This window comes from Rhinatrema bivittatum, chromosome 1, assembly GCF_901001135.1.
Source record: "Rhinatrema bivittatum chromosome 1, aRhiBiv1.1, whole genome shotgun sequence".
Lineage (NCBI taxonomy): Eukaryota > Metazoa > Chordata > Amphibia > Gymnophiona > Rhinatrematidae > Rhinatrema > Rhinatrema bivittatum.
Genome location: NC_042615.1, coordinates 185,442,513 through 185,467,679, shown reverse-complemented (window position 1 = coordinate 185,467,679; position 25,167 = coordinate 185,442,513). Strand labels below are relative to the sequence as shown.

Below are 25,167 nucleotides of genomic sequence, written 5' to 3'. Positions count from 1 at the left end.
GCTGTAGTTTTCTGTATAAATGTGTAACACTGTAAGAATAATATCAAGCAAAGTGGAATCAGCTGTCATAGCAGGTAAGAAAATACAAACGCAAATCGAGAAACAGTATATTGTTATTGGCATCCAGAGAATTATTCAGGTAGGAAAGTGACATCTTAGCAAGTAAAGCCTCTCAAACTCCTGAAAATCATTATTTTATAGCATCTTTTTAAATCAGTAGCATGTAATTAATCAGCTGCAAAGAAAGTTAACCAAAAAAGGAGCTAAACATGCTCCCTATTAAGTCTTGCCTGGGGTCACAGCAACTGATCCAATGTATGGCCTCCCACTCCTCCTCATTGAATAGGGGGTGGGCCATACACTGCGGGGCGGCTGAGGTCTGACAGAACTCACTCAGTCATAGGGTCCAATCCAAACAGGGACAGAGACCTTAGGATTAGGATTCTCATACACTCCAAGAAAAACTGTTCAACTTCGTCAATGCAAATGATTCAATATAACATACATTTCTCGGGGGATTAATCCATGTTTTCAGCATGTCAGTTGCACAAGCCTACTCTCTTAGGCTCACCTTGAGTATTTTCTCTGTCTCAGGTTCTCCTATCCAAAATGCTTTGAGGGTTCCTTAACTTTCTGGAACACCCTTTGTATCTGATTTCCAAAGCTCTGGGTAATTTAGATCTCTAAGCCTCCTTGATTTTGTTGATGGGCACACTCTCCTCCTTAAAATTGCTTGGGTGGCACTGAATCAGACTGGCTGAGCAAACCAGGGTTCAACTGTAAGGTTCCCAGGCTCTTACTGACTAAATCCCCAGCCAAACAAAAAAAAACAAAAAAACAAAACTTACCTTCAGAATGAAAACAGGACTCTTTCCCACAAGGGCTGTCATCCAAAGTTTTGGAAACCTTTGCTCCTTAACAAAGTCCTAGATCTTAGGACTGCGACTCCCACTCAGGGATAGAGTACAATATCCTTCTCCTTCAGGCAGTAATCTGGACACAACATTAGGGAGAAACACCTTCTCTTTGTGTCAATAGAAACACTAATCCCTTCTTTTTATGTCAGTAGCTTTTCTCAGAAAGCACACAACAGATCTAACACTGCTGAGGCTCTTCCTGCAAACACTTGCAGGGGAGAGGGAAAAGACTGCTCTTGTTTTGTTAGACTCCTCCAATTCTATTCCTTAACTCCTCCTGCTGGAACTTCCTTTGGTTCAGGAAAGACCTAAGGGTTTGCTGGAATGATCCATTCTAGCACCTCTGACAGGGGTGTTTAAGTAAATGGTTGAGTCCATCTACCTATAGTGTATGAGTCTGTCCTTTTTCTAAAAAGAACAGGTGGAATAGTTAAGATCCAATGGATCCTTCTGTTTGGAAGATTGTGTGGAAGAACATGTGCAAAATACCTCATCTTACAATTTCATATTTTACCATGATTAGCACTTGGCTCTGAAATTTCCAGCCTTGAAGGTTTACAGGTGTGAGGCTCTTCACTGCAACCCTGCACCTTTCCAGTGCACTTGCCAAAATTTCAATAAAAGCAACTCAGTTACAGTCCTTTCTTTCACTCTATGCTTAATAAGAACATTTGAAAGCACAATAGTACAAAAATATATGTAAGGGCAAAACAGAATCAGGACTAATGTATCACATTAAAAATCTAAAGAATCCCATGATCCACAAAATTATCATAAAACCAACATATGTAGTAATTTTAATGAAAAAACAACATTCTCATAACAAGTGAAAAAGATGCATTCATATAACTTCCAGCCACTTTACCAACCAGAAGGGTGCATATAGAAGAGTAATTATAATCATAAGGCAGCAAAAAACACTTGGACTATAGGATCAACTATGTGATTCAATGTTCAAAACATTTTCTGACATTCGATTGAAATGTTAAAGAGCTGTATACAGGGATTTTAACTTTAAAACCTGCTTGCAGTACCTGGATTTGCACGCTTAACTGGACACGCAGAGAGTTATCCCAGTATTTTATAAACTGTGCAGCAGGAGCTCTGCAGTTTATACAATACCTCATACCAACTGTACAATCTTCTAGAAGCAAGGAGCTCCTGATTTCTCTGCAAGAACTGTTCTGTCAACTGGTAACAGAAACTGCACAGGAAGGTGTGATTCTGGACCTGGTGTATACCAATGGGGACAGTATTTCTGATATGGTTATGGAAGATCATCTGGGAACCAGAGACTGCCGGATGATGTGGTTCTATATTAGGATGCAAGAGATGAAATTTCATTCTAGGGAGTGGGTCCTAGTCTTCAGGAAAACTAACTTTCTCAAAATGGGGGGGAAATCCAGGGAAGTAGAAGGGCAGCGGGCTAAACTAAAAGGAGATAGCATAAGGACAACTAATCTTTTTGTTAGGAATGTAAATAAAGAGAAGAGGAAAAAAAGAGACAGTTATGGTTTTCTAAAGAAGTAGCTGAAAGGTAAGGGAGAAAAGGTTAGCATTCATAAACTGTAAGAGAGCGCAGAAAGAGGAAGACAGGCGACAATATCTGGAAAAATTAAGAGAAGCTAGGAAAATGGGAATACGAAAATTCCAATAGAAGAAAAAAATAGCAAATAAGGTAAAACAGGGGGACAAGATTTTTTTTTTTAGATATGTTATTGATAAAAGGAAATGCAAAAATGGCATTGTGAGACTCAAAGGTGGTGGTGGTGGTGGGGGGGGTGGGGGGTGGAATATGTAGAAGCTGATGAGGAAAAAGCTAAATTGCTTAACAAATATTTCTGTTTGGTGTTCAGTGTAGAAGGGCTTGGAGCAGGACTGCATAAATAAACACAAATGAGATTTGAAGTGAGGTAAACCTCAATCAATCTTCAGAACAGGAGTTAACTAAGCTTAAAGTAGATAAGGCGATGGGGCCGGATGGGATTTATCCAAGCATACTAAAGGAACTTAGAGATGGTCCTGGCAGCTCCGCTGACCTTTCCAATGCTTCCTTAGAGTGAGGAGTAGTTCCGGAGGACTGGAAAAGGGCAGATGTGGTTCCTGTTCATAAAAGTGGAAGTAAGGAGAAGGCTGGGAACTACAGGACAGTTAGTCTGACCTCTGCGGTGAGCCAACTAATGGAATCACTGCTAAAACAGAGGATTGTGTAATTTGTGGAATCCAATGGATTGCAAGATCCAAGGCAGCATGGTTTGATCAGAGGTAAATCTTGTCAGACGAATCTGATCAGTTTCTTTGATTGGGTGACCAGAGAGTTGGATCAAGGGAGAGCACGAGATGTAGTGTACTTGGATTTCAGAAAGGTCTTTGACACAGTTCTGCACAGAAGACTTGTAAATAAATTCTGCGCTTTTGGTGACTGGGTTAGAACCTGGCAGCCTAGGAGGCAACAAAGGGTGGTGGTAAATGGAGTTTTCCCTGAGGAGGTGGTTGTTTCTAGCGGTAATGCCTCAGGAAGCGGTCGCTAGGCTGGTTCTTTTCTACATTTTTGTGAGTGAGATAACATAAAGGTTGTCAGGAAAGGGTTTTTGTTTTTTTTGCCAATGATACCAAAATTTGTAACGGGGTGGACATCCAGGAAGGCATGGAAAACATGAAGAGGGATCTAGCGAAGCTAGAGGAATGGTCTAAGGTCTGGCAGCTAAGGTTTAATGCTAAAACTTGCAGAGTAATGCATTTTGGATGCAAAAACTAGAGATGTGCTTCAGGTTAGAATTTCATGTCAGGCTTCGTTTCTGGGGCCCCCACAGGAATTTTGTTTTTCCTGTGGTTCAGGGTTTTTTTTTTTGGGGGGGGGGCCCCCAATTTTTTGGGTTAGTGCGCGCTAACTCCCGATAGTTCGCACTAATGGGAGTTAGCGTGCACAAACTGGAGTTAGCACACACTAACTCCCGTTGGTGCGCACTAACCCGAAAATGAATTTTTTCCGAAATTTCGGAAAAAATTCAATCTTTTTTCGGTTCTCCCGAACCATTCCGAATTAGGCAATTTTGTTGAAATTGTCTAATTTGGGAAAAACAATTGCACATCCCTAGCAAAATCCCAAAGGAAAAGTACAGTATTGGAGGTGAAATTCTTCTAAGCACAAAGGAAGAGCAGGATTTGGGGGTAATTGTATCTGATGATCTTAAGGTGGCCAAACAGGTTGATAAAGCGAACGTAAAAGCCAGAAAGATGCTTGACTGCATAAGGAGAGGAATGGTCAGCAGGAAAAGGGAGATGATATTGCCCCTGTATAGGTCCCTGGTGAGACCTCACTTGGAATACTGTACAATTCTGGAGACCGCACCTTCAAAAGGATATAAACAGGTTGAAGTCAGTCCAGAGAGTAGCTACTAAAATGTCAGTGGTCTTCTACTGAGTATAGACTTAAAGATCTAAACATGTATAACCTAGAGGAAAGGCGAGATACGATAGAGACATTCAAATATCTCTTTACAGAAAGGGTAGTAGATGCATGGGACCTCCTCCCAGTAGAGACAGTGGAGACAAAAACAGTATCTAAATTCAAGAAAGCATGGGAAAAAAACAAGTGATCTCTATGGAAGTGATGAAAATTATAATGCTAAATGAATTGGACAGATAATCAGACTGGATAAGCCTTACGGTCTTTTTCTGATGTCATGTTTCTATTTTTCTAGTTCTGCTCTGAAAGTACACACATATGTTTCAGTACATGCAAATACTTTCAATATAATGAAAGCATTTTCTTTCCCTACTTTTCTTATAAATGTAAGTGTGCATATTTTAACTGTAAAAAAAATATATAATGAGTCAATATACAAAGCGCATTCCACGCTATTTAGTTGGATAAGTGTAACTTATGCAGCTAAGTAGCAGCCACTGAATATGTGCCTATGTTCAGTGGCTGCCACTTCCCCGCATAAGTGACTTATATGGCTAAAACGTTAGCAATATAAGTTGTGGGCATGTAGTGGGTGAATTGGAGAGGTCTAAACTTAGTTATAACTTCTACGGCTAAGCGTGACTTTATACACATATATTCAGTGACATAGCCACTGAGACTTATATAAGTTATTTCCAGCCAAGTTACTTAAACGGCCAGTTTGAATATTAATCCCAGCATGTACAAGTAATAGCCCTGATTTATACATGGAGGTAGGTATTTTATAAACTATGTGCATATATCGTTTTGAAAATACTTACTTGTATATGCACTTGAAATCATCAGTTTGCCTATAAGTCCACCAGCTCACCCAGTCCAGTTCACCTAAACCATCAGCACTTACTTCATCCTTAACCCCCATCAGTTTGCTCAAGTTTCCCACCCAAAATTGCAAACAACAAGCAAATCCAAACGCTTGGTACTTTACATGCATATATCACTTATAAAATAGCAATTTACCTGCTTACTTCCTGACCCTGCCCTGGAACGCCCCTAGATTGCCCTTTATTGCGCTGGTAAAATGTACGCGTGAAACCGAAAATATGTTGGTACTTTTGATGTCTATAAAATAGCATACACGAGAATACTTGCGACTTATGTGTGTAACCCTCTTTGAAAATGTGCTCAGGAGTGTAAAAAATACTTGACATCTTCACATACATTTTTCAGGCGGCTTATTGTGAGTTGTTCCAAAACACATTTAATTGAGAGCTAACTTGTAATATGTGTTGATGCTCACAGGCTTCACCATGCTGATTGTTCACCAAACTTCTTCCCAACCACATTCATTTAAAGGCTAACATGCAATATGCATGTCACCACATTAGTTCTTCTCCCTATGTATGATGAAGGCCATATCCAAAGGCCATTGAGACGAATAACGCAATAGTTATCCATCTACATGGCTTACATGTCTATATTCAGCCCTTATCTGGCTAGAATTTAGCCAGGGGGGGGGGAGGGGCATTTCAGGGACATTCCGGGGAGGGGTTGACTTATCCGGCTAACTTCAACGTAAGCTTACGCTTCCATCACTGCTGCTGTCAGAGAAGCACTGGAAGTGTGGGAGCTGGGCAGAGGTTCTCTTGCTCCTGGCACAAATAAAAAAAGGTAATGACTGGGACAGGGAGGATTGGGGGGGGAGCAGGCACCATGATTCTTAGTTGTAGGTTGGCGAGGGGGAAGGCAGGGAGGCAGTCGCAGTGCTTAACAATCACGACCAAGGACTGGGAGGGAACTTTCTGAAGTTTTAAAAAGGTTTGGGGAGGGAGTGAGGGTAGGAGACTATGGACTGGAAAGACTTTACCACACTTTGGAGGGTGAGAGGAGATTGGTGGCCTTCTAGTCTTACCTTTATTTTGTAGGGTTATGACAGCGTTACTTAGCAGGATGTCTTTTAAAGATATCCAGTCAGGTAGCATGTTATCTGGCCACACAAGACTGGATAACAAAATCTTAACTGGCTATATTCAAATATACCCAATTAGATATTTCTTTTCCAGGTATAGGTAGCTGGATAACTTTAGCTTGGTTATATTCAGCGGGTTGTTATACTGTGAATATATGGGACAAGTTATCCGGCTAACTTTAGCCGCATAACTTACTGAATATGGACCCCAATGATTTTGTGGATTATAGGATTCATTTCATTTTTAGTACTAAGAATATTTTCCATCATTTCCAGTCATGCAATACAAGAAGTAATCCCTTTGGGGTTGGTTCATGTTCCAGAGCCTGGGAAACCATGCAGTCCTCCCACTGCTAGAACAACAGAACAGCATCCAAGTGTTGTTCCACACCCAAGGAGGCTTGCAAACACCAAATGCAGGTCTTTGACTTTACTTATATACTTTAATTAAAAAACACCACCACCATGAGGACAATTGCCAAAATCACTGTGTTAAACTTTTCAGTCTACATTGGTGAAAGGGCCAACATTTTTACAGCAATCATTATAATATGTGATGCTGAATTTAAATTGTTTCTGCAGTTGTCAGTAGTCCTGAACCTCCTGTAGGTGAGACAGCAGAAGGAGCCATAGTAAAATGCCCAGGCAGGCTATTTTAGTACCTTGATGCAAAATTAGGGAAAGGATTCTTCCAAGTGAATGCATCTGCCTTGGCCAGGTGTCTAGTTCAGTTACTACACAGAGGCTGCCATGTCCTGCTGAATGTCAGCTTTAGATTATGTTTAAGCAAGAGAAAAGTACTAGAATCATGATCATGCAGGTCAGATTAATGTACCGCTCAAATTTCTCACATGACATGCATCTACTGCCCTTATATTCTCCAAGACTGTGCTTTAAAATAGCCACATGTCCTGCGACTGTCAGAAGAAAAGATTTGTCTTTCATTGTGACCCATGCCTTCCCCATCAGTCAGAGTTTGGGATCAGCTCCACAGCATTTCAGTCAGTTAAATATGTGCACATTGCCTGTAAGTGCAGTGCATATTATGGAACCGTTGTCTAAGAACAAACCTCAGAGTTTCTTATCCAGCAAGTCTGAAGGAACAAAAATATAGGCCTAATTTCTAGGAACTCCTTCCATCTCTGTAGATTTCAGTAAATCATTCACCTTGCCTAATTCAAAGCTTTTGTGCTTAAGGCTGCCTGTGATGCTTTCTATTTCTGTCTGGATCAGGCTTTTAACAGAAACAAATTGCAAATATTTTATTCATCATTTTTGTTTCACTCTCCACTGATAGCATGATTTACAGTGCATTCAGAAAGTATTCAGACCCCTTCACCTTTTCCACATTTTGTTACGTTACAGCCTTATTCTAAAATGGATAATATGCATTTTTCCCCTCCCCAATCTACATCCAATACCCCATAATGACAAACTGAAATCAGGTTTGTAGAAATGTGTGCAAATTAATTTTAAAAAAAACCTGAAATATCACATTTGCATAAGTATTCAGACCCTTAAGAAAGACACTCAAAGTTGAGCTCCGGTGCATCCTGTTTCCACTGATCATTCTTGAGATCTTTCTCCAACTTGATTGGAGACCACCTGTGGTAAATTCAATTGACTGGGCATGATTTGGAAAGGCACACAACTGTCTATATAAGGTCCCACAGCTGACAGTGCATGTCAGAGCAAAATCAAAGCCATGAAGTTGAAGGAATTGTCTGTAGACCTCTGGGACAGGATTGTGTCGAGGCATAGATCTGGGGAAGGGTACAAAAAAAATTGATGCAGCATTGAAGGTCCCAAAAAAACCCAGTGGCCTTCCAGAGTGGAAGACATTTGGAGCCACCAGGACCTTTCCTAGAGCTGGCCCCTGCCCAAATTAAGCAATCAGAAAAGAAGGGCCTTGGTCAGGGAGGTGACTAAGAACCAAATGCTCACTCTGACAGAGCTCCAGGGTTCTGCTGGGAGATGGGAGAACCTTCCAGAAGGACAACCATCTCTGCAGCACTCTACCAATCAGGCCTTTATGGTAGAATGGCCAGATGGAAGCCACTCCTCAATAAAAGGCACATGTTAGCCCGGTTGGAGTTTGCCTAAAGGAACTTAAAGGACTCTCGGAGTATGACAAACAAGATTTTCTGGTCTGATGAAACCACAATTGAACTCTTTGGCCTGAATGCCAAGCATCCTGTCTGGAGGAAACAAGGCACAGCTCATCATCTAGCAAATACCATCTCTATGGTGAAATGTGGTGGTGGTAGAATCATGCTGTGGGAATATTTTTCAGCTGCAGGAACTGGGAGACCAGTCAGGATGGAGGAAAAGTTGAACGGAGCAAAATACAAAGAGATCCATGATGTAATTTTCTAATGCTTGTTCTGTGTAAACCGAAGTGGTATGTACTAGTGCATGAACTCCGGTATATAAAAGCCTTTAAATAATAATAAATAAATAATAATAATGATGAAAAGCTGCTCTAGAGTGCTCTGGATATCCGACTGTGGTGACAATTCACCTTTCAACAGGACAATGACCCTAAGCACACAACCGAGACTATGCAGGAGTGGCTTCGGCACAAGTCTGTGAATGTCCCGGAGTGGCACAACCGGAGCCCAGACTGAACATCTCTGGAGAGCCCTGGAAATAGCTGTGCATCAATGCTCCCCATCCAACCTGACAGAACTTGAAAGGATCTACAGAGAAGAATGGGAGAAAATCCCCAAATCCAGGTGAGCCAAGATTGCAGCATCACACCCAAGAAGACTTGAGGCTGTAATTGCTGCAAAATGTGCCTCAATAAAGTTCTGAGTAAAGGGTTTATAAATACTTATGTAAATGTAAGATTTTTTTTAAAAAAAATTTAAAATTAATTTGCACAAATTTCTACAAGCCTGACTTTGTTTTTGTCATTATGGGGTATTGTATGTAGATTAAGGAGGGAAAAACATGTATTATCCATTTTAGAATAAGGCTGTAACATAATAAAATGTGGAAAAAGTAAAGGAGTCTGAATGCTTTCTGAATGCACTGTATGTTTTTTGGACTGATAATTATATACCTTAAAGTTATTAAAAAAAAAACACAAGACAAAGATTTTTCAGTGGGAAGGAAGTCCTAGAACAAGAGGCCATGATGCGAGACTCAAGATTAAGGAATGACATTAGGAAATATTTCTTCCCGGAGATGGTGGTGGATGCGTGGAATGGCTCCCAGTGGAGGTGTTGGAGGCAAACACCAGCAAAATTCCAGAAGGCACAGAGGCTTCCTAGCTGCGAAGAAGTAAAGGGAAAGCCAGAAATCAACAGGGGGGCCTGTGGCATTGTACCAGAAAATAAAGTGGGCAGACTAAATGAACCTTAAAGTCCTTATCTGCCATCACATTCCATGCTGAAACAGCAATCACGAATGCATGAAGTGATGTGCTTTGCAAGAACCAAAGCGCATACACAAACACAGACACACACAGATATATATATACATAAAAACTCACACTAATAGTGTAACCTGTTGAGCAAGAGTTCTACTGAACAGGTTACTCAATCAGTAGTATGAGCTTATGTATAATAAATACTTCTAAAAGGAAAATGTGAAAAAGGGGGGACTAATTTATCACTAAAATCAATGGTTTCTGATGAAGCCAATTAAATACTATTTCCCTCATGTTTTTCAGCCCTTTCAGCAATTTTGAAACCAAAAAAGAATCACGTTTGCCGCTACTGCAGGCTTAAGTGTTGATCCAGGCTGACAGCATAGCTCATGAGTACTTCATATTCTACCCTCATGTTTGTTGAATGATCCGGGTTATATATTCACTATGAATGTTAGGAAGCCTTTGCCGTGAGAAATATGAAACGGAGCACGCTGAGACAAAGTAACTCCAGCAGCAGCAGCAGAATGCTCAGTTGTTTGCACACTTCTGAAGTCTAAATGCCACCCTGAGAAGCATGTGTCTCACTAAAAACAGACACGTCGCCAGGCTATGCCTGCGATCAAAATGATCAGCTATAATGGAAGGAGGTTATTATAGTTTTATGCGGCCTACTTGTGCGAACTAACAAAGTACTAGCTGGCTGTCTAATTCAGTTTATACTGAGATGTGTAATCTCTACAGGCACTATGGCCTCCATTCTGTAAAACTTCTAGATCCCATAAGTTACCAAATAGCTGGAGTTGTTCAGCCCATAGCTTTTTTTTTTTCTCTTGCTGTCAAAAAAAAAAAAGATAATTAGATCAGCTCTGTGGATATCTGGCTGCATCCTTCAACTTTCACAGAATGGAGGCCAATGTCCTTACAGACCCCTTTTTACAATTTTAAACATTAACCAAGCCTTCTGAGCAAAAGGTTACGAATTCTACTGCTTTTCAGGTAAATAATTTTTTTTTTTTTTTTTAATTTCTGGCTGTAGAATAGATTCATGGGAATACTCGTTTAGCATTATGAGTAGAGATGCAGCATGAACTTTAAACTCTGGTCCTGCCAGGTGGAATGCTGGCAAGGGTTATGGAATTGCCTGCGGGATAGGATTGCACCCTTGCACTCTCTCTCTTGGATCATGTGCCTGCAGAGGGGACGAGGCCATGGACCATCAAACAGGCTGCAATGCATCGATTTTATTACTCCCCCTTCCCCCCCCCCCCCAGCCAAAGATTTTGATCAATGTGAAAGTACTTCTTTCATCCGGGACAGGCCCAGCGTGGTGTGAACAGTTGTTCCACCTGGAGATGAATGAAAGAACCCCATATTCTACTTTTTTGACAATTAGCTATGAAAGTCCTGAGTTAGGGCTCTTTTTCCAAAATCTTTTCCTATAGGTACTAGAGATGTGTATCGTACTGGCAATCGTTTCCAGTTTCGTTATTGGCCCGCCGTGGGAAATTTTGTTTCCCGTGGTTTGAGCAGATTTTTTTTTTTCGGCTGTCCTGAACCGAAACCCCCCCCCCCCCACACACCCCAACCCTTCAGATCTAATTATTTACAATCCCCCACCTTCCTGACCCCCCAAAACTTTCCTAAAGTCCCTGGTGGTCCAGCGGGGGTACCGGGAGTGATCTCCCGCTCTCAGGCCATCGACTGCCAGTACACAAAATGGCGCAGATGGCCCTTTGCCCTTACCATGTGACGGGGCTATCGGTGCCATTGGCCTGCCCCTGTCACATTAAAAAATTGGCACAGGCCATCCATTGCTCCTACCATGCGACAGGGGCCAGCCAATGGCTCCGATAGCCCCTGTCATAGGTAAGGGCAAAGGGCCATCTGCGCCATTTTGATTAGTGGCAGCCGACGGCCCGAGAGAGGGACATCGCTCCCGGGACCCCCGCTGGACCACCAGGGACTTCAGGCAAGTTTTGGGGGGGGGTTGGGAGGGTGGGGGATTGTAAATAATTAGATCTGAAGGGTTGGGGTGGGTTTGGGGTTGTTGTTTTTCTGTGGGGTTTTCCTATCATTTTCGGGGACCCCCGATACATGATGAATTAAGAAATATCTTACGGTATTTTAATTCGTCAAAAAAACGATGCACATCCCTAATAGGTACAGAAAATCAAAAACACAGAATCATGAGGGGTCAAGTCTAACTTCTAGAATATGGACTAACAAGGTCCTATGTCTCTTTGTATCAGCTCTCACCACTAAATGCTGGTTAAGTCAGTAATATAAGGAGCCCCATGGAGGTTATGCATCAGCTATACTGCTCCTGAATGGCTCTACCTTTTTGCTGAATGGTCACTATTTTAGATCCAAACCTTCTCTCTACTTCCCAGCCACTACAGCCTTCCCCCAAATGCTTTCATTTCTATGAGATTATGTTTCTCCAAGCAAACTCAGATATTCTCCAGCCACCTCAGATTGCCAAAGCAGAAGCAAGAACTGACTTTTTAAGTGAATTATAACATGATTATTATTAAAAAATGTATTACTCACACATTCTATTGTTCATGGGAAATTTACATAAAAACATGCATTACTAAAACAAAATATAAAGAAAAACTCTGCCTGTCTCCATATTGCTTCAAGATAACAACAGTTGTACAAGCCACCAAAATCACAATATTCACAACCTTAAAAAAAACAACCCACTGCCAAGTTTATGAGCAATATGTTTCATGCAATTCAAGTCCCACATTCATTCTGCAAAATGAAAAAAATACAACACGTTCTTAGCCTTTATGAAATGGTCATAGTGCAATACCATGACATTGCAAAAGGAAAAAATACAAAGACAGCAGTCCAGAGGTGGCTGCATGCAAGCATGCTGTATTGATCCCTGTCACAGATCTGTGCTACTTTGCCACTCATTACATATGTAAAGCATGAAGACAGCAGGAATGGCTAGTATATGCTCTTCATGGGAGAAGTTTTGCAATCTGCCCAGTGCCCAGTATAAAATTGCCATACCAGTAAGCTAGACTAACATCTACACATTTTTTTTTTTATAATACATTTGATAAGGTGTGATGTTGAGTGCAGCCTTTGCTTTAGCTTATTCTCAGAGAGCAGGCAATGGTGAAGAGACATAAATGGAGACAGGAAAGCTATCATGCACATTGGGCCGGATTTTAAAAGCCCTGTGCGTGTAAATCCGGCCGGATTTACGCGCGCAGAGCACTCGCGCGCCAGCGCGCGCACAGCCCCAGGACGCACGTAAGTCCCGGGGCTTTGTAAAAGGGGGCGGGGGAGGGGCGTGTCCAGGGCATGTCCGGGGGTCAGGGGTCGGTTCGGGGCGGGACCGGGGGCGTGGTCGAGGCCTCCGGACCAGCCCCCGGGTCGGCTGATGGCGCGCCAGCAGCCCGCTGGCGCGCGCAGATTTACACCTGCTTTCGGCAGGCGTAAATCTGCCAACAAAGGCAGGGGGGGTTTAGATAGGGCCGGGGGGGTGGGTTAGGTAGGGGAAGGGAGGGGAAGGTGCGGGGGATGGAAAGAAAGTTCCCTCCGAGGCCGCTCCGATTTTGGAGTGGCCTCGGAGGGAACAGGCAGCGCGCGCCGGGCTCGGCGCGTGCAAGTTGCACAAATGTGCACCCCCTTGCGCGTGCCGACCCCGGATTTTATAAGATACGCGCGGCTACGCGCATATCTTATAAAATCCAGCGTACCTTTGTTCGCTCCTGGTGCGCGAACAAAAGTACGCGCTTGCGTAAATTTATAAAATCTACCCCATTGTGTCACTAGGTAGGGTTGGCATACAAAGAACTACTCGTGAGAAATCACCCAAGTGTGAAACCTATATAGGACAGATTGACGCTTCATGCAGATGAGTAACTGAAGCACTAATTTCCAACTTAAGAAGCAGGACTACCAGAAGGATGATGCATATGGATGTCAGTTCTAAATACCAGGACTGGCCAAATGTCTCCATCCAGAAATGGACTCACTTGGTAATTTTGTAGCACTGATTAAAAGTCGCTAAGGTGCATGACGTATTGAGTATATATGTAGCAGGGAACACGTGCATATTTTTCCAGTGTTTTAGTCAGCACACAGAAATAGCAGGCACCCAGATAAGTCTCTCTTAAAATTAACTGGTAATAAAAGCACATCTTGTACCTGACTGGCTGACTGAAAAAGAAAATGCCCCTTAAAAGGAGTGGCACTTCACCCAGGTCAGCCAGACTGACGGGTCCAGTTCTGCTATCGGCCTATGGCATGCATGGCGCTGTAATCCTACTTCTCTTTGGGAAATAAGAACCTCATCTGCATGAGAGCCATAGGGCAAAACCAGTACTGGGTCGGCCTATTTGGCTGGCCTGGGGTGAGGCGACAACCCTTTTAAGCCATTCAGGTGGGCTTTCCTACCCATGTGCCTCCTAGTTAATTTTGAAAGAGAAACTACCCAGGCACCTCCTATTTCTGTGGCCAACTAAACACTGAAAAAAAAAAATATATATATATGCATGTTTCCATCCCCCCAAACCGTGCCCAACCCAAATATGCCTCTTTCTTCAGAGAAAAGCCATAGCAGAAACAGCCATATTTAGTCACTGTGCCTGGGGTCATTTTCTAACCTGAGGACCTCGGGTTAGGCCCTTTTTGAAAGCTGACCTCTTCATGTGCCCAGCACATCAATGAATTCCAAGCCAGCCGGAGTACCAAGTCCAGCCTTTTCCCTTTTCATCCCTGTTCTCTAAGCCTTTGCAAGGAGAAATCCACAGGGGACTCCCAGAATGCTTCGAGACATGTTTCTAAGAAGACCAGGTCTGTACCGAAGCATCGCTTATGGATTGGAGTTAATTAGCAAATCTGAGTCTCCCTTCCAGTTTATTTTACACTGTATATCTAGCAGCACTATATACCAGACTTAGTGGGAAGCAAGAGCAGACAATTACATACCCATTTGTATAGGATGTCAATACCTAAAATGCTTTTTAGGATCGCACAGTGCTTTAGCATTATAGCCTTGCTAAAACAAACTCTTGGGAGCAAGCCAGAAGTTTGTATGTGACAGCAGATGTTCATTAGAGCTATTTCTGTTTTGCAATCCAGGTCTTCAGTGAAAATGACTGCCTTTGCTTATATATTCCCAAAGCTCTGGGGATATAGAGTAGTACTGACCTGCTTTGTTTGTCAAGCAGAGATCTTAAATGCAGTTAAGTGTCTCTGAGTTGCAGCTCGGCAAAGACACTGGACGGCATTTGCAGAAATACCGCCTGGGGTCGGGTGTATACTCTTGCAACTGGTTTTTCTCATTTTGGCGTCTGCCCTTCCTTCATTTCCACTGGTCTGCCCTCAACCAGCCCTTTTTTTTAGGACAAGCATTCTGCACACGGGTCTCACTAGGCCAGGGCTTGGTATCCCTCACCCTCGCTTTCGTGTTGCGCTAAACATTCAGTATTGTCTGTCAGCCACCTAGAGCTGTCTTGCATGAAAACGCAATCACATTCCTTAGTTTCACTGGGGACTGATAGTTCTTATCTGCTCGCTTTTATGAACTTTTAGGAACAGCGGCAATTTGCCATGCTGTTTCTACAACCAGCTTGTTCTGAGCCCCGAACCTGGCATTTCCTGCTTTTCTCACACAACTCTGTGCAATGAAATCACATTTATTTCTCTGGATTTCCCTGAAAGTTGGAGCGCTAGCTAGATTCTTCAAGCCATCAAATTATGTTTTATTATCTCCACTGTGTGCGCTTTCAGCCTTATTTTCGGGCCTCCATTCTCCCCCTCCCCCAATATACATTATTTCTGCACTGAGAATTTTATGGACTAGCTTAGGGCTAGGCTTACTGGTTTTAAAAATCCCCTTCCCCAAGCCCCAGCTTGCCCCAGCTTGCAGGGATTCTGGTTATATTTATATATTGCATGCATCACTTTGATGCCTGCACCCCAATTTACTGAGAATCGAAATTAGTGGGCATGCCTAAGTCACTCACCAAACACTTCACACTAACACCTCTTTAGCATTTAGAAATAAAAATGTGACTGCTGAAACAGGATCTTATGGATTGTGTTCATTTGATCTGACAACTAACTCTTCTAAAAATGTTTCACTAGCGCTGCTACTTTTGAGAAGGGAAGTGATGATACACCAAAGAGCTACTGAGTGAGCTAAACCCAATGATTAGCACAGGATGGTTCATGTACTTCCTTTATATTTAGGCGTATGCTGGCAGTTCTGGCAAGGTTCTTTACTTTTCACTTGGTAAGGCCTCATATACACATGCCACTGCGCTGTTTGCACACCCTCACAGACTTCGAAGATCTTTGAAAACCTTTCCAGTGCCATTCTATCGTTCCAAACATTAAAATACGTCCTTTAGGTATTCTGTTAATTAACACTAAGTTGCTAATAACTGTTCTAGGAAAAAACTTCACATCCAAACATCTTTTATATAGAGAGACAGGCATACACAAACATACACATATGTATATATACATATATATCATCACTTTATTAAATCAATAATAGGGATGAAATAGTCGGTTAATCTATGTTGAATCACAGCTGTTAATTTGTAAACATAACACACTGCAATCATTTGCATAATAGCATTTTAATCTTTTTAGGAAAAGCTGTAATTCCCCACAAAGTACACTGCAGTAGCAACTAAGTGACTATTGCTAATAATAAAAAAAATGGGCCTTAAAATTCTGATCCTATTACAGTGTTGGAACAAACCCAAACCGCTTCCATAATCTCAGAAATGTTACTGTTCTCTGATTTAGGCATCTGTGTCAAGAATAAGAATGAAGCAGAACTGGTTGCAGCAGACTCTTTCCTAACCATGATTTTGTATTCACTAAGCACCAGCACTTTGCAAATAGCTCCGAGGCTTTCCTTCAAAGTTCAGGGCTCTGGTTATGCATATTGTGTGAGGAGCGCCATGCAGCTCACCTTAAGACTCTGTTGTGCTGAATAGATGCCTATGATAAATCACGCTGATTTTGCACTGAAGGGCACCCGCCATCAAGGATTGGAATACTGTGTCATTTTTTTTTTCCTCTCTCTCTCTCCCCAAGATTATATCTCCTTGAACTGACTGCCTCAGGCTACTAGTTTTAGGGAAAAAGAATGTAAAAAAAATGAAAAAAGAAATACCAGGTGAGAAAGAACCCGCAGAGGTTCAGGCCACTAGAAATCCATTAACACTAGTCACAAGACTGGCAAAGAAAACATTGGTGGTGGTTTAAAAGTCAGGCCAAGTCATTTTACACAAGGTCTGGTAATTCATTAATCAGCCAGGCTGCAAACCTTGAATGAATAACCTACAATAGTAATAGCGACAGGCAGCTCTATGGAATATTAGATTTCATAATCTCGACCTATGTAAATTGCTTTGATAATGTTAAAAAGAACCTATCACCCCCTTGGTGCAAAGTATGTTACATGGATAAGAGATAATATATCTTGGTTAAAAAAATTATCTTTGCCAAGAATAACAGAATATGTTTCTCATTGTGAATCTCTCTCTCGCTCTCTTTCTTGCTCTCTCTCATTCTCTATAATTCTGCACCCATGACGCCCTATGATCTGATACGTGGACTACTCAGAATTAAGAAGATTCATAGGGCAGCCTGGGTAGTAACCTCTTACTGTACTGTGTGAAGCTATTTAAAACAAATGCAATCTATTTTACAGTTCTTTACAACATACAAATTGCACCACATAAAACTAGACATAAAGCCCACTGTAACTGAAGGAAGAGGACCATAAAACCAACTTGGAAGATCTTTTCTTAGAACTTACTTTTCTACAAACATTAGGAAATGGCACTCTTTGCAGATTCTTTTCGTAATAGCCAGCTCTTAAATTCATGGCCATATTCCCATGGAGAATGGCTTCTGTTCCTATGACCTCCTGGGTTAATGGGGTAGAAATGACAGGGTTTAAAGTTATTCAGTGCATCACTTTGCACATTAGTCTAGTGAAGGCCTCTCTATTTTGCCCATGGCTTTCTTTCACTAGAAAGGATGTAGCATGATGGCAAAAGTTCTTGCTCTCTGTATACTGGCATGAATTTACGTCACTGATCAGTAACCATGAAAGCAAGGGATCATCTCAGTTATGGTGATCTAGTCAATAGCAAAGAGTCAAACACAAAACCTTTAGTAGCAATGAAAAGCTTACCAATGCACAAAACAGAGAATACTACAAAGAGAATGTGTGGCAACTATGCAACTGGTTGAGGAATAAAGAATGGCAGAGACAAGTCTGATGGTATGGAAAACTAGAATGCCTAAGACTTGTTTAAGCTACGAGAATGCAACCAGGTTAAATTCAACACGGAAGGAAAACTTTGGTATATTATAGTTATGCCGGTTTCTTTCCAGCCAGAATCAAATATAAGATCCTAGTCATTTATTTATTTATTTATTTTTAATTTTTATATAGCGAAGTTCTTGTATGGACTACAAATCAATCCGGTTTACATAAAACGAAGAACTGCTCAACAGAGAGCGGAGCTTTACATGGAACCGAGGAACATATGGAACAGTATAACTGATTGACAATTTAACATAGTGCTAAATAAAGTAATAATAGTTTAACTGGAAATAAATAAAGCAATATAATATTTTATAAAGACAGTTTAACTGTTTAACGTATCAATAAATATAAATATAAGCAATGCCAAATATATATATAAAATATAGTAAATTTTTGAGCTCAACGGTAATTGTCCAGTAGCAGATTCTAAAAATAGTACTTGATGCAGTGTCCATAATTAGGGTAATTAGGATACTTAGGAATTGGGAAGTCTGTTCGTCACCGTAAAATTAATCGTCTGGGAAAGCTTGTTGGAAGAGTCATGAGCTGAGGACACTCCCTTCCTGGCCTTTGGCTGAGACTGTGAACGTGTACAATATGGGGGGAGGGGGAATTTAACACCTCACCACCTGACCCCAATGAGGACATGAAACTGTTTGAACCCTGTGCAAAATTGGAGGTATTAAACCTCCCATAAAACAGAAAGAAATGCACTTTTTCACCGATCATAAAGTGGTGCAACTAATAGGTTTGTCATTACACTCAGGAACACACTGTGTGACTTACCAAAGTTGCACTCCTTTCCTAATTCATTACCAGTATGATTTACGCCCAATGAGACGTCCCTCCATAACAGCTGACTACTTATTACAATATTAACATTTAAGAAATTATATTGCAAGCATGAAGTTTAGTTTTGGCATAATTGTTCTAGTCATGTTTTCCCAATTTGATAAATCTAGCCCAACATCATTAGCAGTTTCATTAATATGACTGCTTAATCCAAATAGTAAGTATGATGCCAACATCAATATATATGACACCACTATTCCTGTAATTGAAAAAGGCAAATGTACATCATCTCACAGAGGCTATATAGCAATGTCCAATTTAATATTTGGGGTGCACTAGTTTGTTCTTAAAGTATTATCTTCAGAAGGTTGAATATTTTTTTTTCTGTCTAGCTACCTACCTATCCAGTTATCTATTACATACCCCTCCAGAGAAATCTGGGGTCCTGGTATGTCATTTTTACAGATGCCCCATCCCCTTCACATAATCCAGCTGAGTTTTATTCCCAGCAGATATAATTAAGTTATCATTGGTGTTGTCTTTAGCATTTTTGTAAACTTGAGCAAAAAAAAAAAAAAAATCATATTTTGATACCTCTCATTTACTAGAGCACAACAGAGAAATCCTGTTCATTTTCTCCTTCCCTTCTTGGTTCTGTCAGTGCAGTATCAACCGTCTCGCTTCAGTGGGAACTGCTGCGAATAAGTGCTCTCGAGATCTGTGTGGGTGGTAGTGAGTGGAAGCACGAAGGGAGTGAGAGCAGTGGCCAGTGAAGAATCAGGGAGGGGTAGGAGGAGGTGGAGGAGGAGAAGGCAGAGGACAATGGGATAGTAGGGGAAAAGTAGGGGAGTAATATGAGGTTTGTGAGTGGGAGGAGTAGGGAAGAGACAGAAAACGGCAGACTGAAGGTGAAGCAAGGGAAAGACTGAGTTGTGGAGAATGCACAGAATAACCCAGAAAATGAAGAACACCACAGACTTAGACAATGGAGGCTGGGAAGACTGTATTAGTGCTACTGTGGACTTCCGTGCATTGACATTTGCTTGCCATAAATCTTAAGATTAGACGTCTGTATGTCCTGTGCGTAAAAGGAAAGACAAACCAAGAAGAAATGCAGAAGAAATGATCGTTTTCTGGATGGAAATTAATTGGGGGTAGTGGAGGATTTCCAAGGAGTAGGAAAAAACAATCTGCTTCTCATTCTTGTAAAGAGGATGTGAAAAGGAGCCTGACCAGCTGGAGACTGCAGACTCTGCATGAACTGGTTCTAGAGGAGGACGAAGACCACTAGACAAAAATAATAATGAACTGGGCCCAGCTCACTTTTCTGTCGAGATCATTTTCTCAAATCCTGAGCCTCTAAACCAAGATGACACAGGCAGACTTGCACTTTTATAACTGGACTTTAACAAATGAGCCAGCAAGGGGAAAGTCTGTCTCTGCCTACATTTTTCCTAGTGGAGAGAATGTTCAGTTGTGACAGGTCTTGAAATTCTGTTTCAAAGTCTACGTCTCGAGTAGACTTTGGTGTCTTTTTAACATCAGTCACACCAACTGGGTGTGGATGCAGGACTGCGGGTTAGTGCAGCTGATGTCAGCGGCACTAGTTACATAGTTACACAAGTGGTTAGGCTGAAAGCAGAACAGAGGACCAAGTCCAGCCTTCTGCTGACTGCCTAACGGCTCCTGCAATAAGGTAATCTAGAGAAAGGTGAAAAACCCACTATGAAGTGAATTCCAGATCGCAATAAGGCAAGGAACGCAGAGGTTGCTATATGAAATTCACTGAGCCAAGAAGAGTAAAATGTAGCAAAACCATTAGTGGTAGGGAATTTTCTTTTCAGTGGTGAGCCTCTGTCAAGTGTAGAGGCTAAAAAATAAATCAATCCCCAAAAAGAAAATGCCCTTATTAGCAGAGACAAATTTGTTAAAAAAAAAAAAAAAAGGTGGAGGAAATTCTCATATTGATGATAGATGATGTTTTGTTTCTTGGTAAATAAGGATTAGCACTCAGTGACATGAATTGGAAGCTGGGAGATAAAGGACAGCATCTTGGGCATTATTGAATTGTTAGCCAAGTTTGATCAGATTGTAGATGACCATGGATAGAAGACCTCTTATCTTCCTAGCTTTGATGCTTATTATCATAGCCTAAAATGTTTGCTTGTTAATATTAAGCTTATATTTATGATACTTGTATTCATTATGCAAATTAATAAAATGTTTAAAGCATTTCTGGAGATACCTGGTCATTCTCTTAAGATAGATATTCTTTACAATTATTTCATGACTTTTTGGGCCAGGTATACTAAACGGTTTTTCCTCTTATGTGCCTCTGGAAAAAATGCTAACTAAGCACACAGGCCGCCAAGGATCCCTCCTAAATTCAAGACCCTAGTACAACTGCATCGTCTACCTCTCTCTCATCGGGCCAAATGGGTGGCTAAAGTGACGATAAAAGCCAGAAAGATGCTTGGCTACATAGGGAGAAGAATGGACAACAGAAAAAGGGGGGTGATATTTCCCCTGTATAGGTCCCTGGTGAGACCTCACTTGGAATACTGTGTACAGCTCTGAGACTGCATCTTTAAAAGGAAATAAACCAGATGGAGACAGGCCAGAGGTTGGCTACTAAAATGGTTGGTGGTCTTCATTCTAAACCATATGGGGACAGACTTAAAGATCTAAACATGTACACCCTAGAGGAAAGGCAAGATAGGGGAGGTATGATGGAGACAAATATCTCAAAGGTTTCCATGCACAAATGGTGAGCCTCTTTCAACAGAAAGGAGGCTCTAGAATGGGGGGGGGGGGGGGGGGGTCATGTAATGAGGTTGAAAGGGGGTAGACAGGAGTAATTTTAGGAAATATTTCTTTACATAGAGGTTGGTGGATGCATAGAACAGCCTCCCAGTTGAGATGGTAGAGACAAAAACAGTATCTGAATTCAAGAAAGCATGGTATAAATACAGGGCATCTCTAGGGAAGTGATGGGAATTATAATGTTAAATTAATTTGACAGATGGGCAGACTGGATGGGCCATACAGGTTTTTTCTGCCATCATGTTTCCATATTTCTAAGTGCTAGAAGTTAGTGCTATAAACCATTCAAAGGAGGTGTACAGGTATGTCTGTGTGTGCGCACCCTTGTCAAGCATTATACACTCGTGAGAAATGCTGCTTTAACCCTGAACTTGCATATAAGACCCACATAAATTCCTTTTCATGTTTACAATCCTTGTGGAATGCTTCCCGTAACAATTCAGGAGTTTAAACTAGAGCACTATCAATAAAACGCCCCACATACAGCATATTTCTGCTCTCTTTTACTTTCTCCTCATATGCAATCCCACAGAAGGCAGTAAACACTCAATTTTGCTTCTAAATAAGAATGGAAAAGGCCGGCACTAATCTCATTACAACGATCAAGAGGTGGAAATTTTGGACTTCTAATTGTAAATCTTCTGCAGTTCATAGCACTGCTCCCATATTCAGGGTTAATTCAGTCTGCTGCCCTTTCCAGCTAACAGCACTCAAGCAGTTGGACGGGAGGGAGTTCGCCACCCTGCCTGTGAGTGTGCAGAGGAACTGCATTATTCCTGCGCACTGGGAATGCAACTCGTGTGCGCTGCTGAACATAATGAGAAAGCTCCGAAACCCCGCTACAAGCTACAAGTACAGACGTGCTTGATATCTGGGCTGCACTGCATCCACCTGGCTTGTATTCTTCAGCAGACCAAATGAAAAGAAGCCGTTTTCCTCAACTCTTACAAAGGGAAAGAAGAAAAAAAAAAAAAAAAGTGCAATTAAGAAGTACATTGCGTTTTCATTACAGGCTCTCTCTCAACACCAGCGGAAGCAGGGAGGAGGGAAAACTTGGCAGTGAGATAAGTCAGGATGCAGAAGCTTATGCTCCGGTTCCGAGCTGCAACCTTCTGGAACAGCGAAAGAACGCCACGCACGTACGTCTATAATAGGGACAGGGATTAAAGAATGGGAAAACGGTGCCAAATCCTCGAGGCAGGAGAAAGCCTTTCACTGGTTTAAGTGTTCTCACTATACAGAACAGCATGCCATCAGTCACCGCCCTAGAGATAAGCCACAACTTTGGCCTGCATACCTTCCCTTCTCCTTTTCTCTCTCTCTCTCTCCCCCCCCCCCCCCCCCACCTTGCTTTCCACAGTCACCACCCAGCAGGAAGCTGAAAACCATGTGTTGCTGAGGCAGAATTGGGGGGGAGGGGGGGAAGGCAGCCGAGGGAGGGTGAGAGAAGAGAATTATGGAAGACACCAAGACTTAGATGATTAAGCATCTCCAAGTCCAGAGACGGCCCTGCTTCTGTACCCCAGAGCATTGTTAAGTGAATAGCTAGGCTGCTTTTCAAATGGTACTTGATGATTTTGAAGGACATTAGTTCTAGGGTTTGTTAAGAAGACCAGCTCCGATGATGCTTTGCAAAAACTGGTTCACTCTGCATACCTTGAACAAAATCCCATGATTTGGGGGGGGGGGGGGGGGGGGAGAGCTTTACCCCTCTGGGAGCAACTGAATTGGCTGGAGGTAATGGTGGCCCCTTAAGCACTTATTTGAAAGGGGAATAACTGAGACAGTTTTAACCATGCCCAATCCATGGACCCAGATGCACACAAAGGCACACAGTTTAAAACTGTTTCAGGCTCTGTACAGTGGAATGATAAATGGGAAAGCAGAGAAGGCCCTAGGAGACAAAAGTTCCAGTCTCACCACTGCAAATTTTAGGGCTGAAATCGACAATTTTACAGGTCATCCTTCAAATGACAGGGCTGGATATGACATGTCCATGTCACCTGAGGATGACGCAGCACTCAGATAAAAGGGCTGTTTCCACAGGTTATTTCACAATATACCCCAATCATGCTCTCGACCGATGTTAAGCCTTCCAATCCCAAAAATCATCTGTATTTTCGGGAGGGGGGAGTGATGGGGGAGGGACAATATTTTCTACAAGTGACTATGGCTTTGCTAGAATGCAATGCTTCATAGCCGCATTGAATAGTACTTTTGCTGCAAAAACAGTACCAAACTGCAAAGGCTGGCAGACTTAGAAAAGCATTCTTCATATTACGGTACTTTCTTACCTCAAAGATGTTTGATGATTCGCTGCTGTATTGGTTTGAAATAATTTCTGATTGGTCACTGTACCACTTGAGGCCACCCAGAAAGCTGTCTGTGTCCAAGTCATTTACATCTAGTTCAGAGAGGTCAAATTCTGGGAGATCGGAGCAAAGAGGCTGGTCTTCACCAACTAGAGCAGCGCACTGCAGGGAAAACAAATCCAGAAAAACACAGTTTCATTAACTACAAGAATGTATTAACAGTGACAACACGTGGCAAGAATTAAGTCTTGATTAACATTTGCTCTGCAGGCCTGCTCGGTCTCTGGTGCTACTACTCAGTTCTTGGAAAAAAAAAAGAATGCATCAGGTGGGAGGTTGAGGGTTTAAAAAACTCTCTAATCTATCTTTCCAGCTTCTGTCGTCCCCAACAATCCTTAACCTGCCAGTAAACCCCGAGATAATTCCTGCCGCTTAGCAGGTCCACATTCCAAAGGGATCACGAGCACAGATTGGAACATCCATTGCCACTACAGTGCTTTTTATTCTCAGAAGAGTCCTACCGGCATCAGTCACAGGACTGACACTCACTTTCACAGAAATGCACTTCCAGAAAAGCAACTCCAATCAAACACAGGGATGACCTTTTTTTTTTTTTTTATGCAACTACAGCTTGCTATCAGATTACAGAATATTCCAGTTCTTTTCCTGTTTGAAAAGGTAGATTTTATGGAACATTTCCAAGTTCCTGATTGGAGGTCAGTGATTTAAAGCCAGCACCTTGAATCTGCACATTGTTTTGTTTTTTTTTTGTTTTGTGTTTTTAATATTGCTGCTGAAAACAGCTATCGTGACATTCACGGTGTGTGTGTGCGTGTGCACACTCTTCTGAATAGGAGCAATAGTACTGTACAAATTTAACAAGTCAGTGCAATTATAATGAGCCAACGATTAGTATAAAAAAAGAGAAAGTCATCACAGTTGCAAGAAAAGACCACACACTCTTGCCAGCATTGATATGATAATAAAATCAATGTTTCTGAATGCTGGCATTATGTTTCTAATTTGGGAGACATTAGTAGCAAGTGTTCCTGTTATTTACTTATGTCTGGCCTTTTACAGGATGCCAGATTTAACACTTCTCCTCACTGTCCTGCTCTGACAAGCTGATATCCACATGGCTGGCCTCATGCATCTGTAACAGGCAGGCTATCCTGCGCCTCCATATTTTACTTCCTTCACATGACCAAGGTACCTGGCCCAAAACTCTGTCCTTAACTTTTAA

At 41.8% G+C, this 25,167-nt stretch overlaps 1 protein-coding gene across 3 annotated transcripts in view; it reads right to left on the bottom strand.

Annotated features, from left to right (window-relative positions):
• The window catches only part of PPARGC1A (PPARG coactivator 1 alpha), a 1,526,193-nt gene that overhangs the window by 143,318 nt on the left and 1,357,708 nt on the right, over nucleotides 1-25,167 (bottom strand). For all 3 annotated transcript variants that reach the window (XM_029590158.1, XM_029590166.1, XM_029590174.1), the window contains one exon: nucleotides 23,907-24,086. In XM_029590158.1, the coding sequence (XP_029446018.1) occupies nucleotides 23,907-24,086 (180 nt within the window). The remainder of the gene's footprint in view (nucleotides 1-23,906; nucleotides 24,087-25,167) is intronic.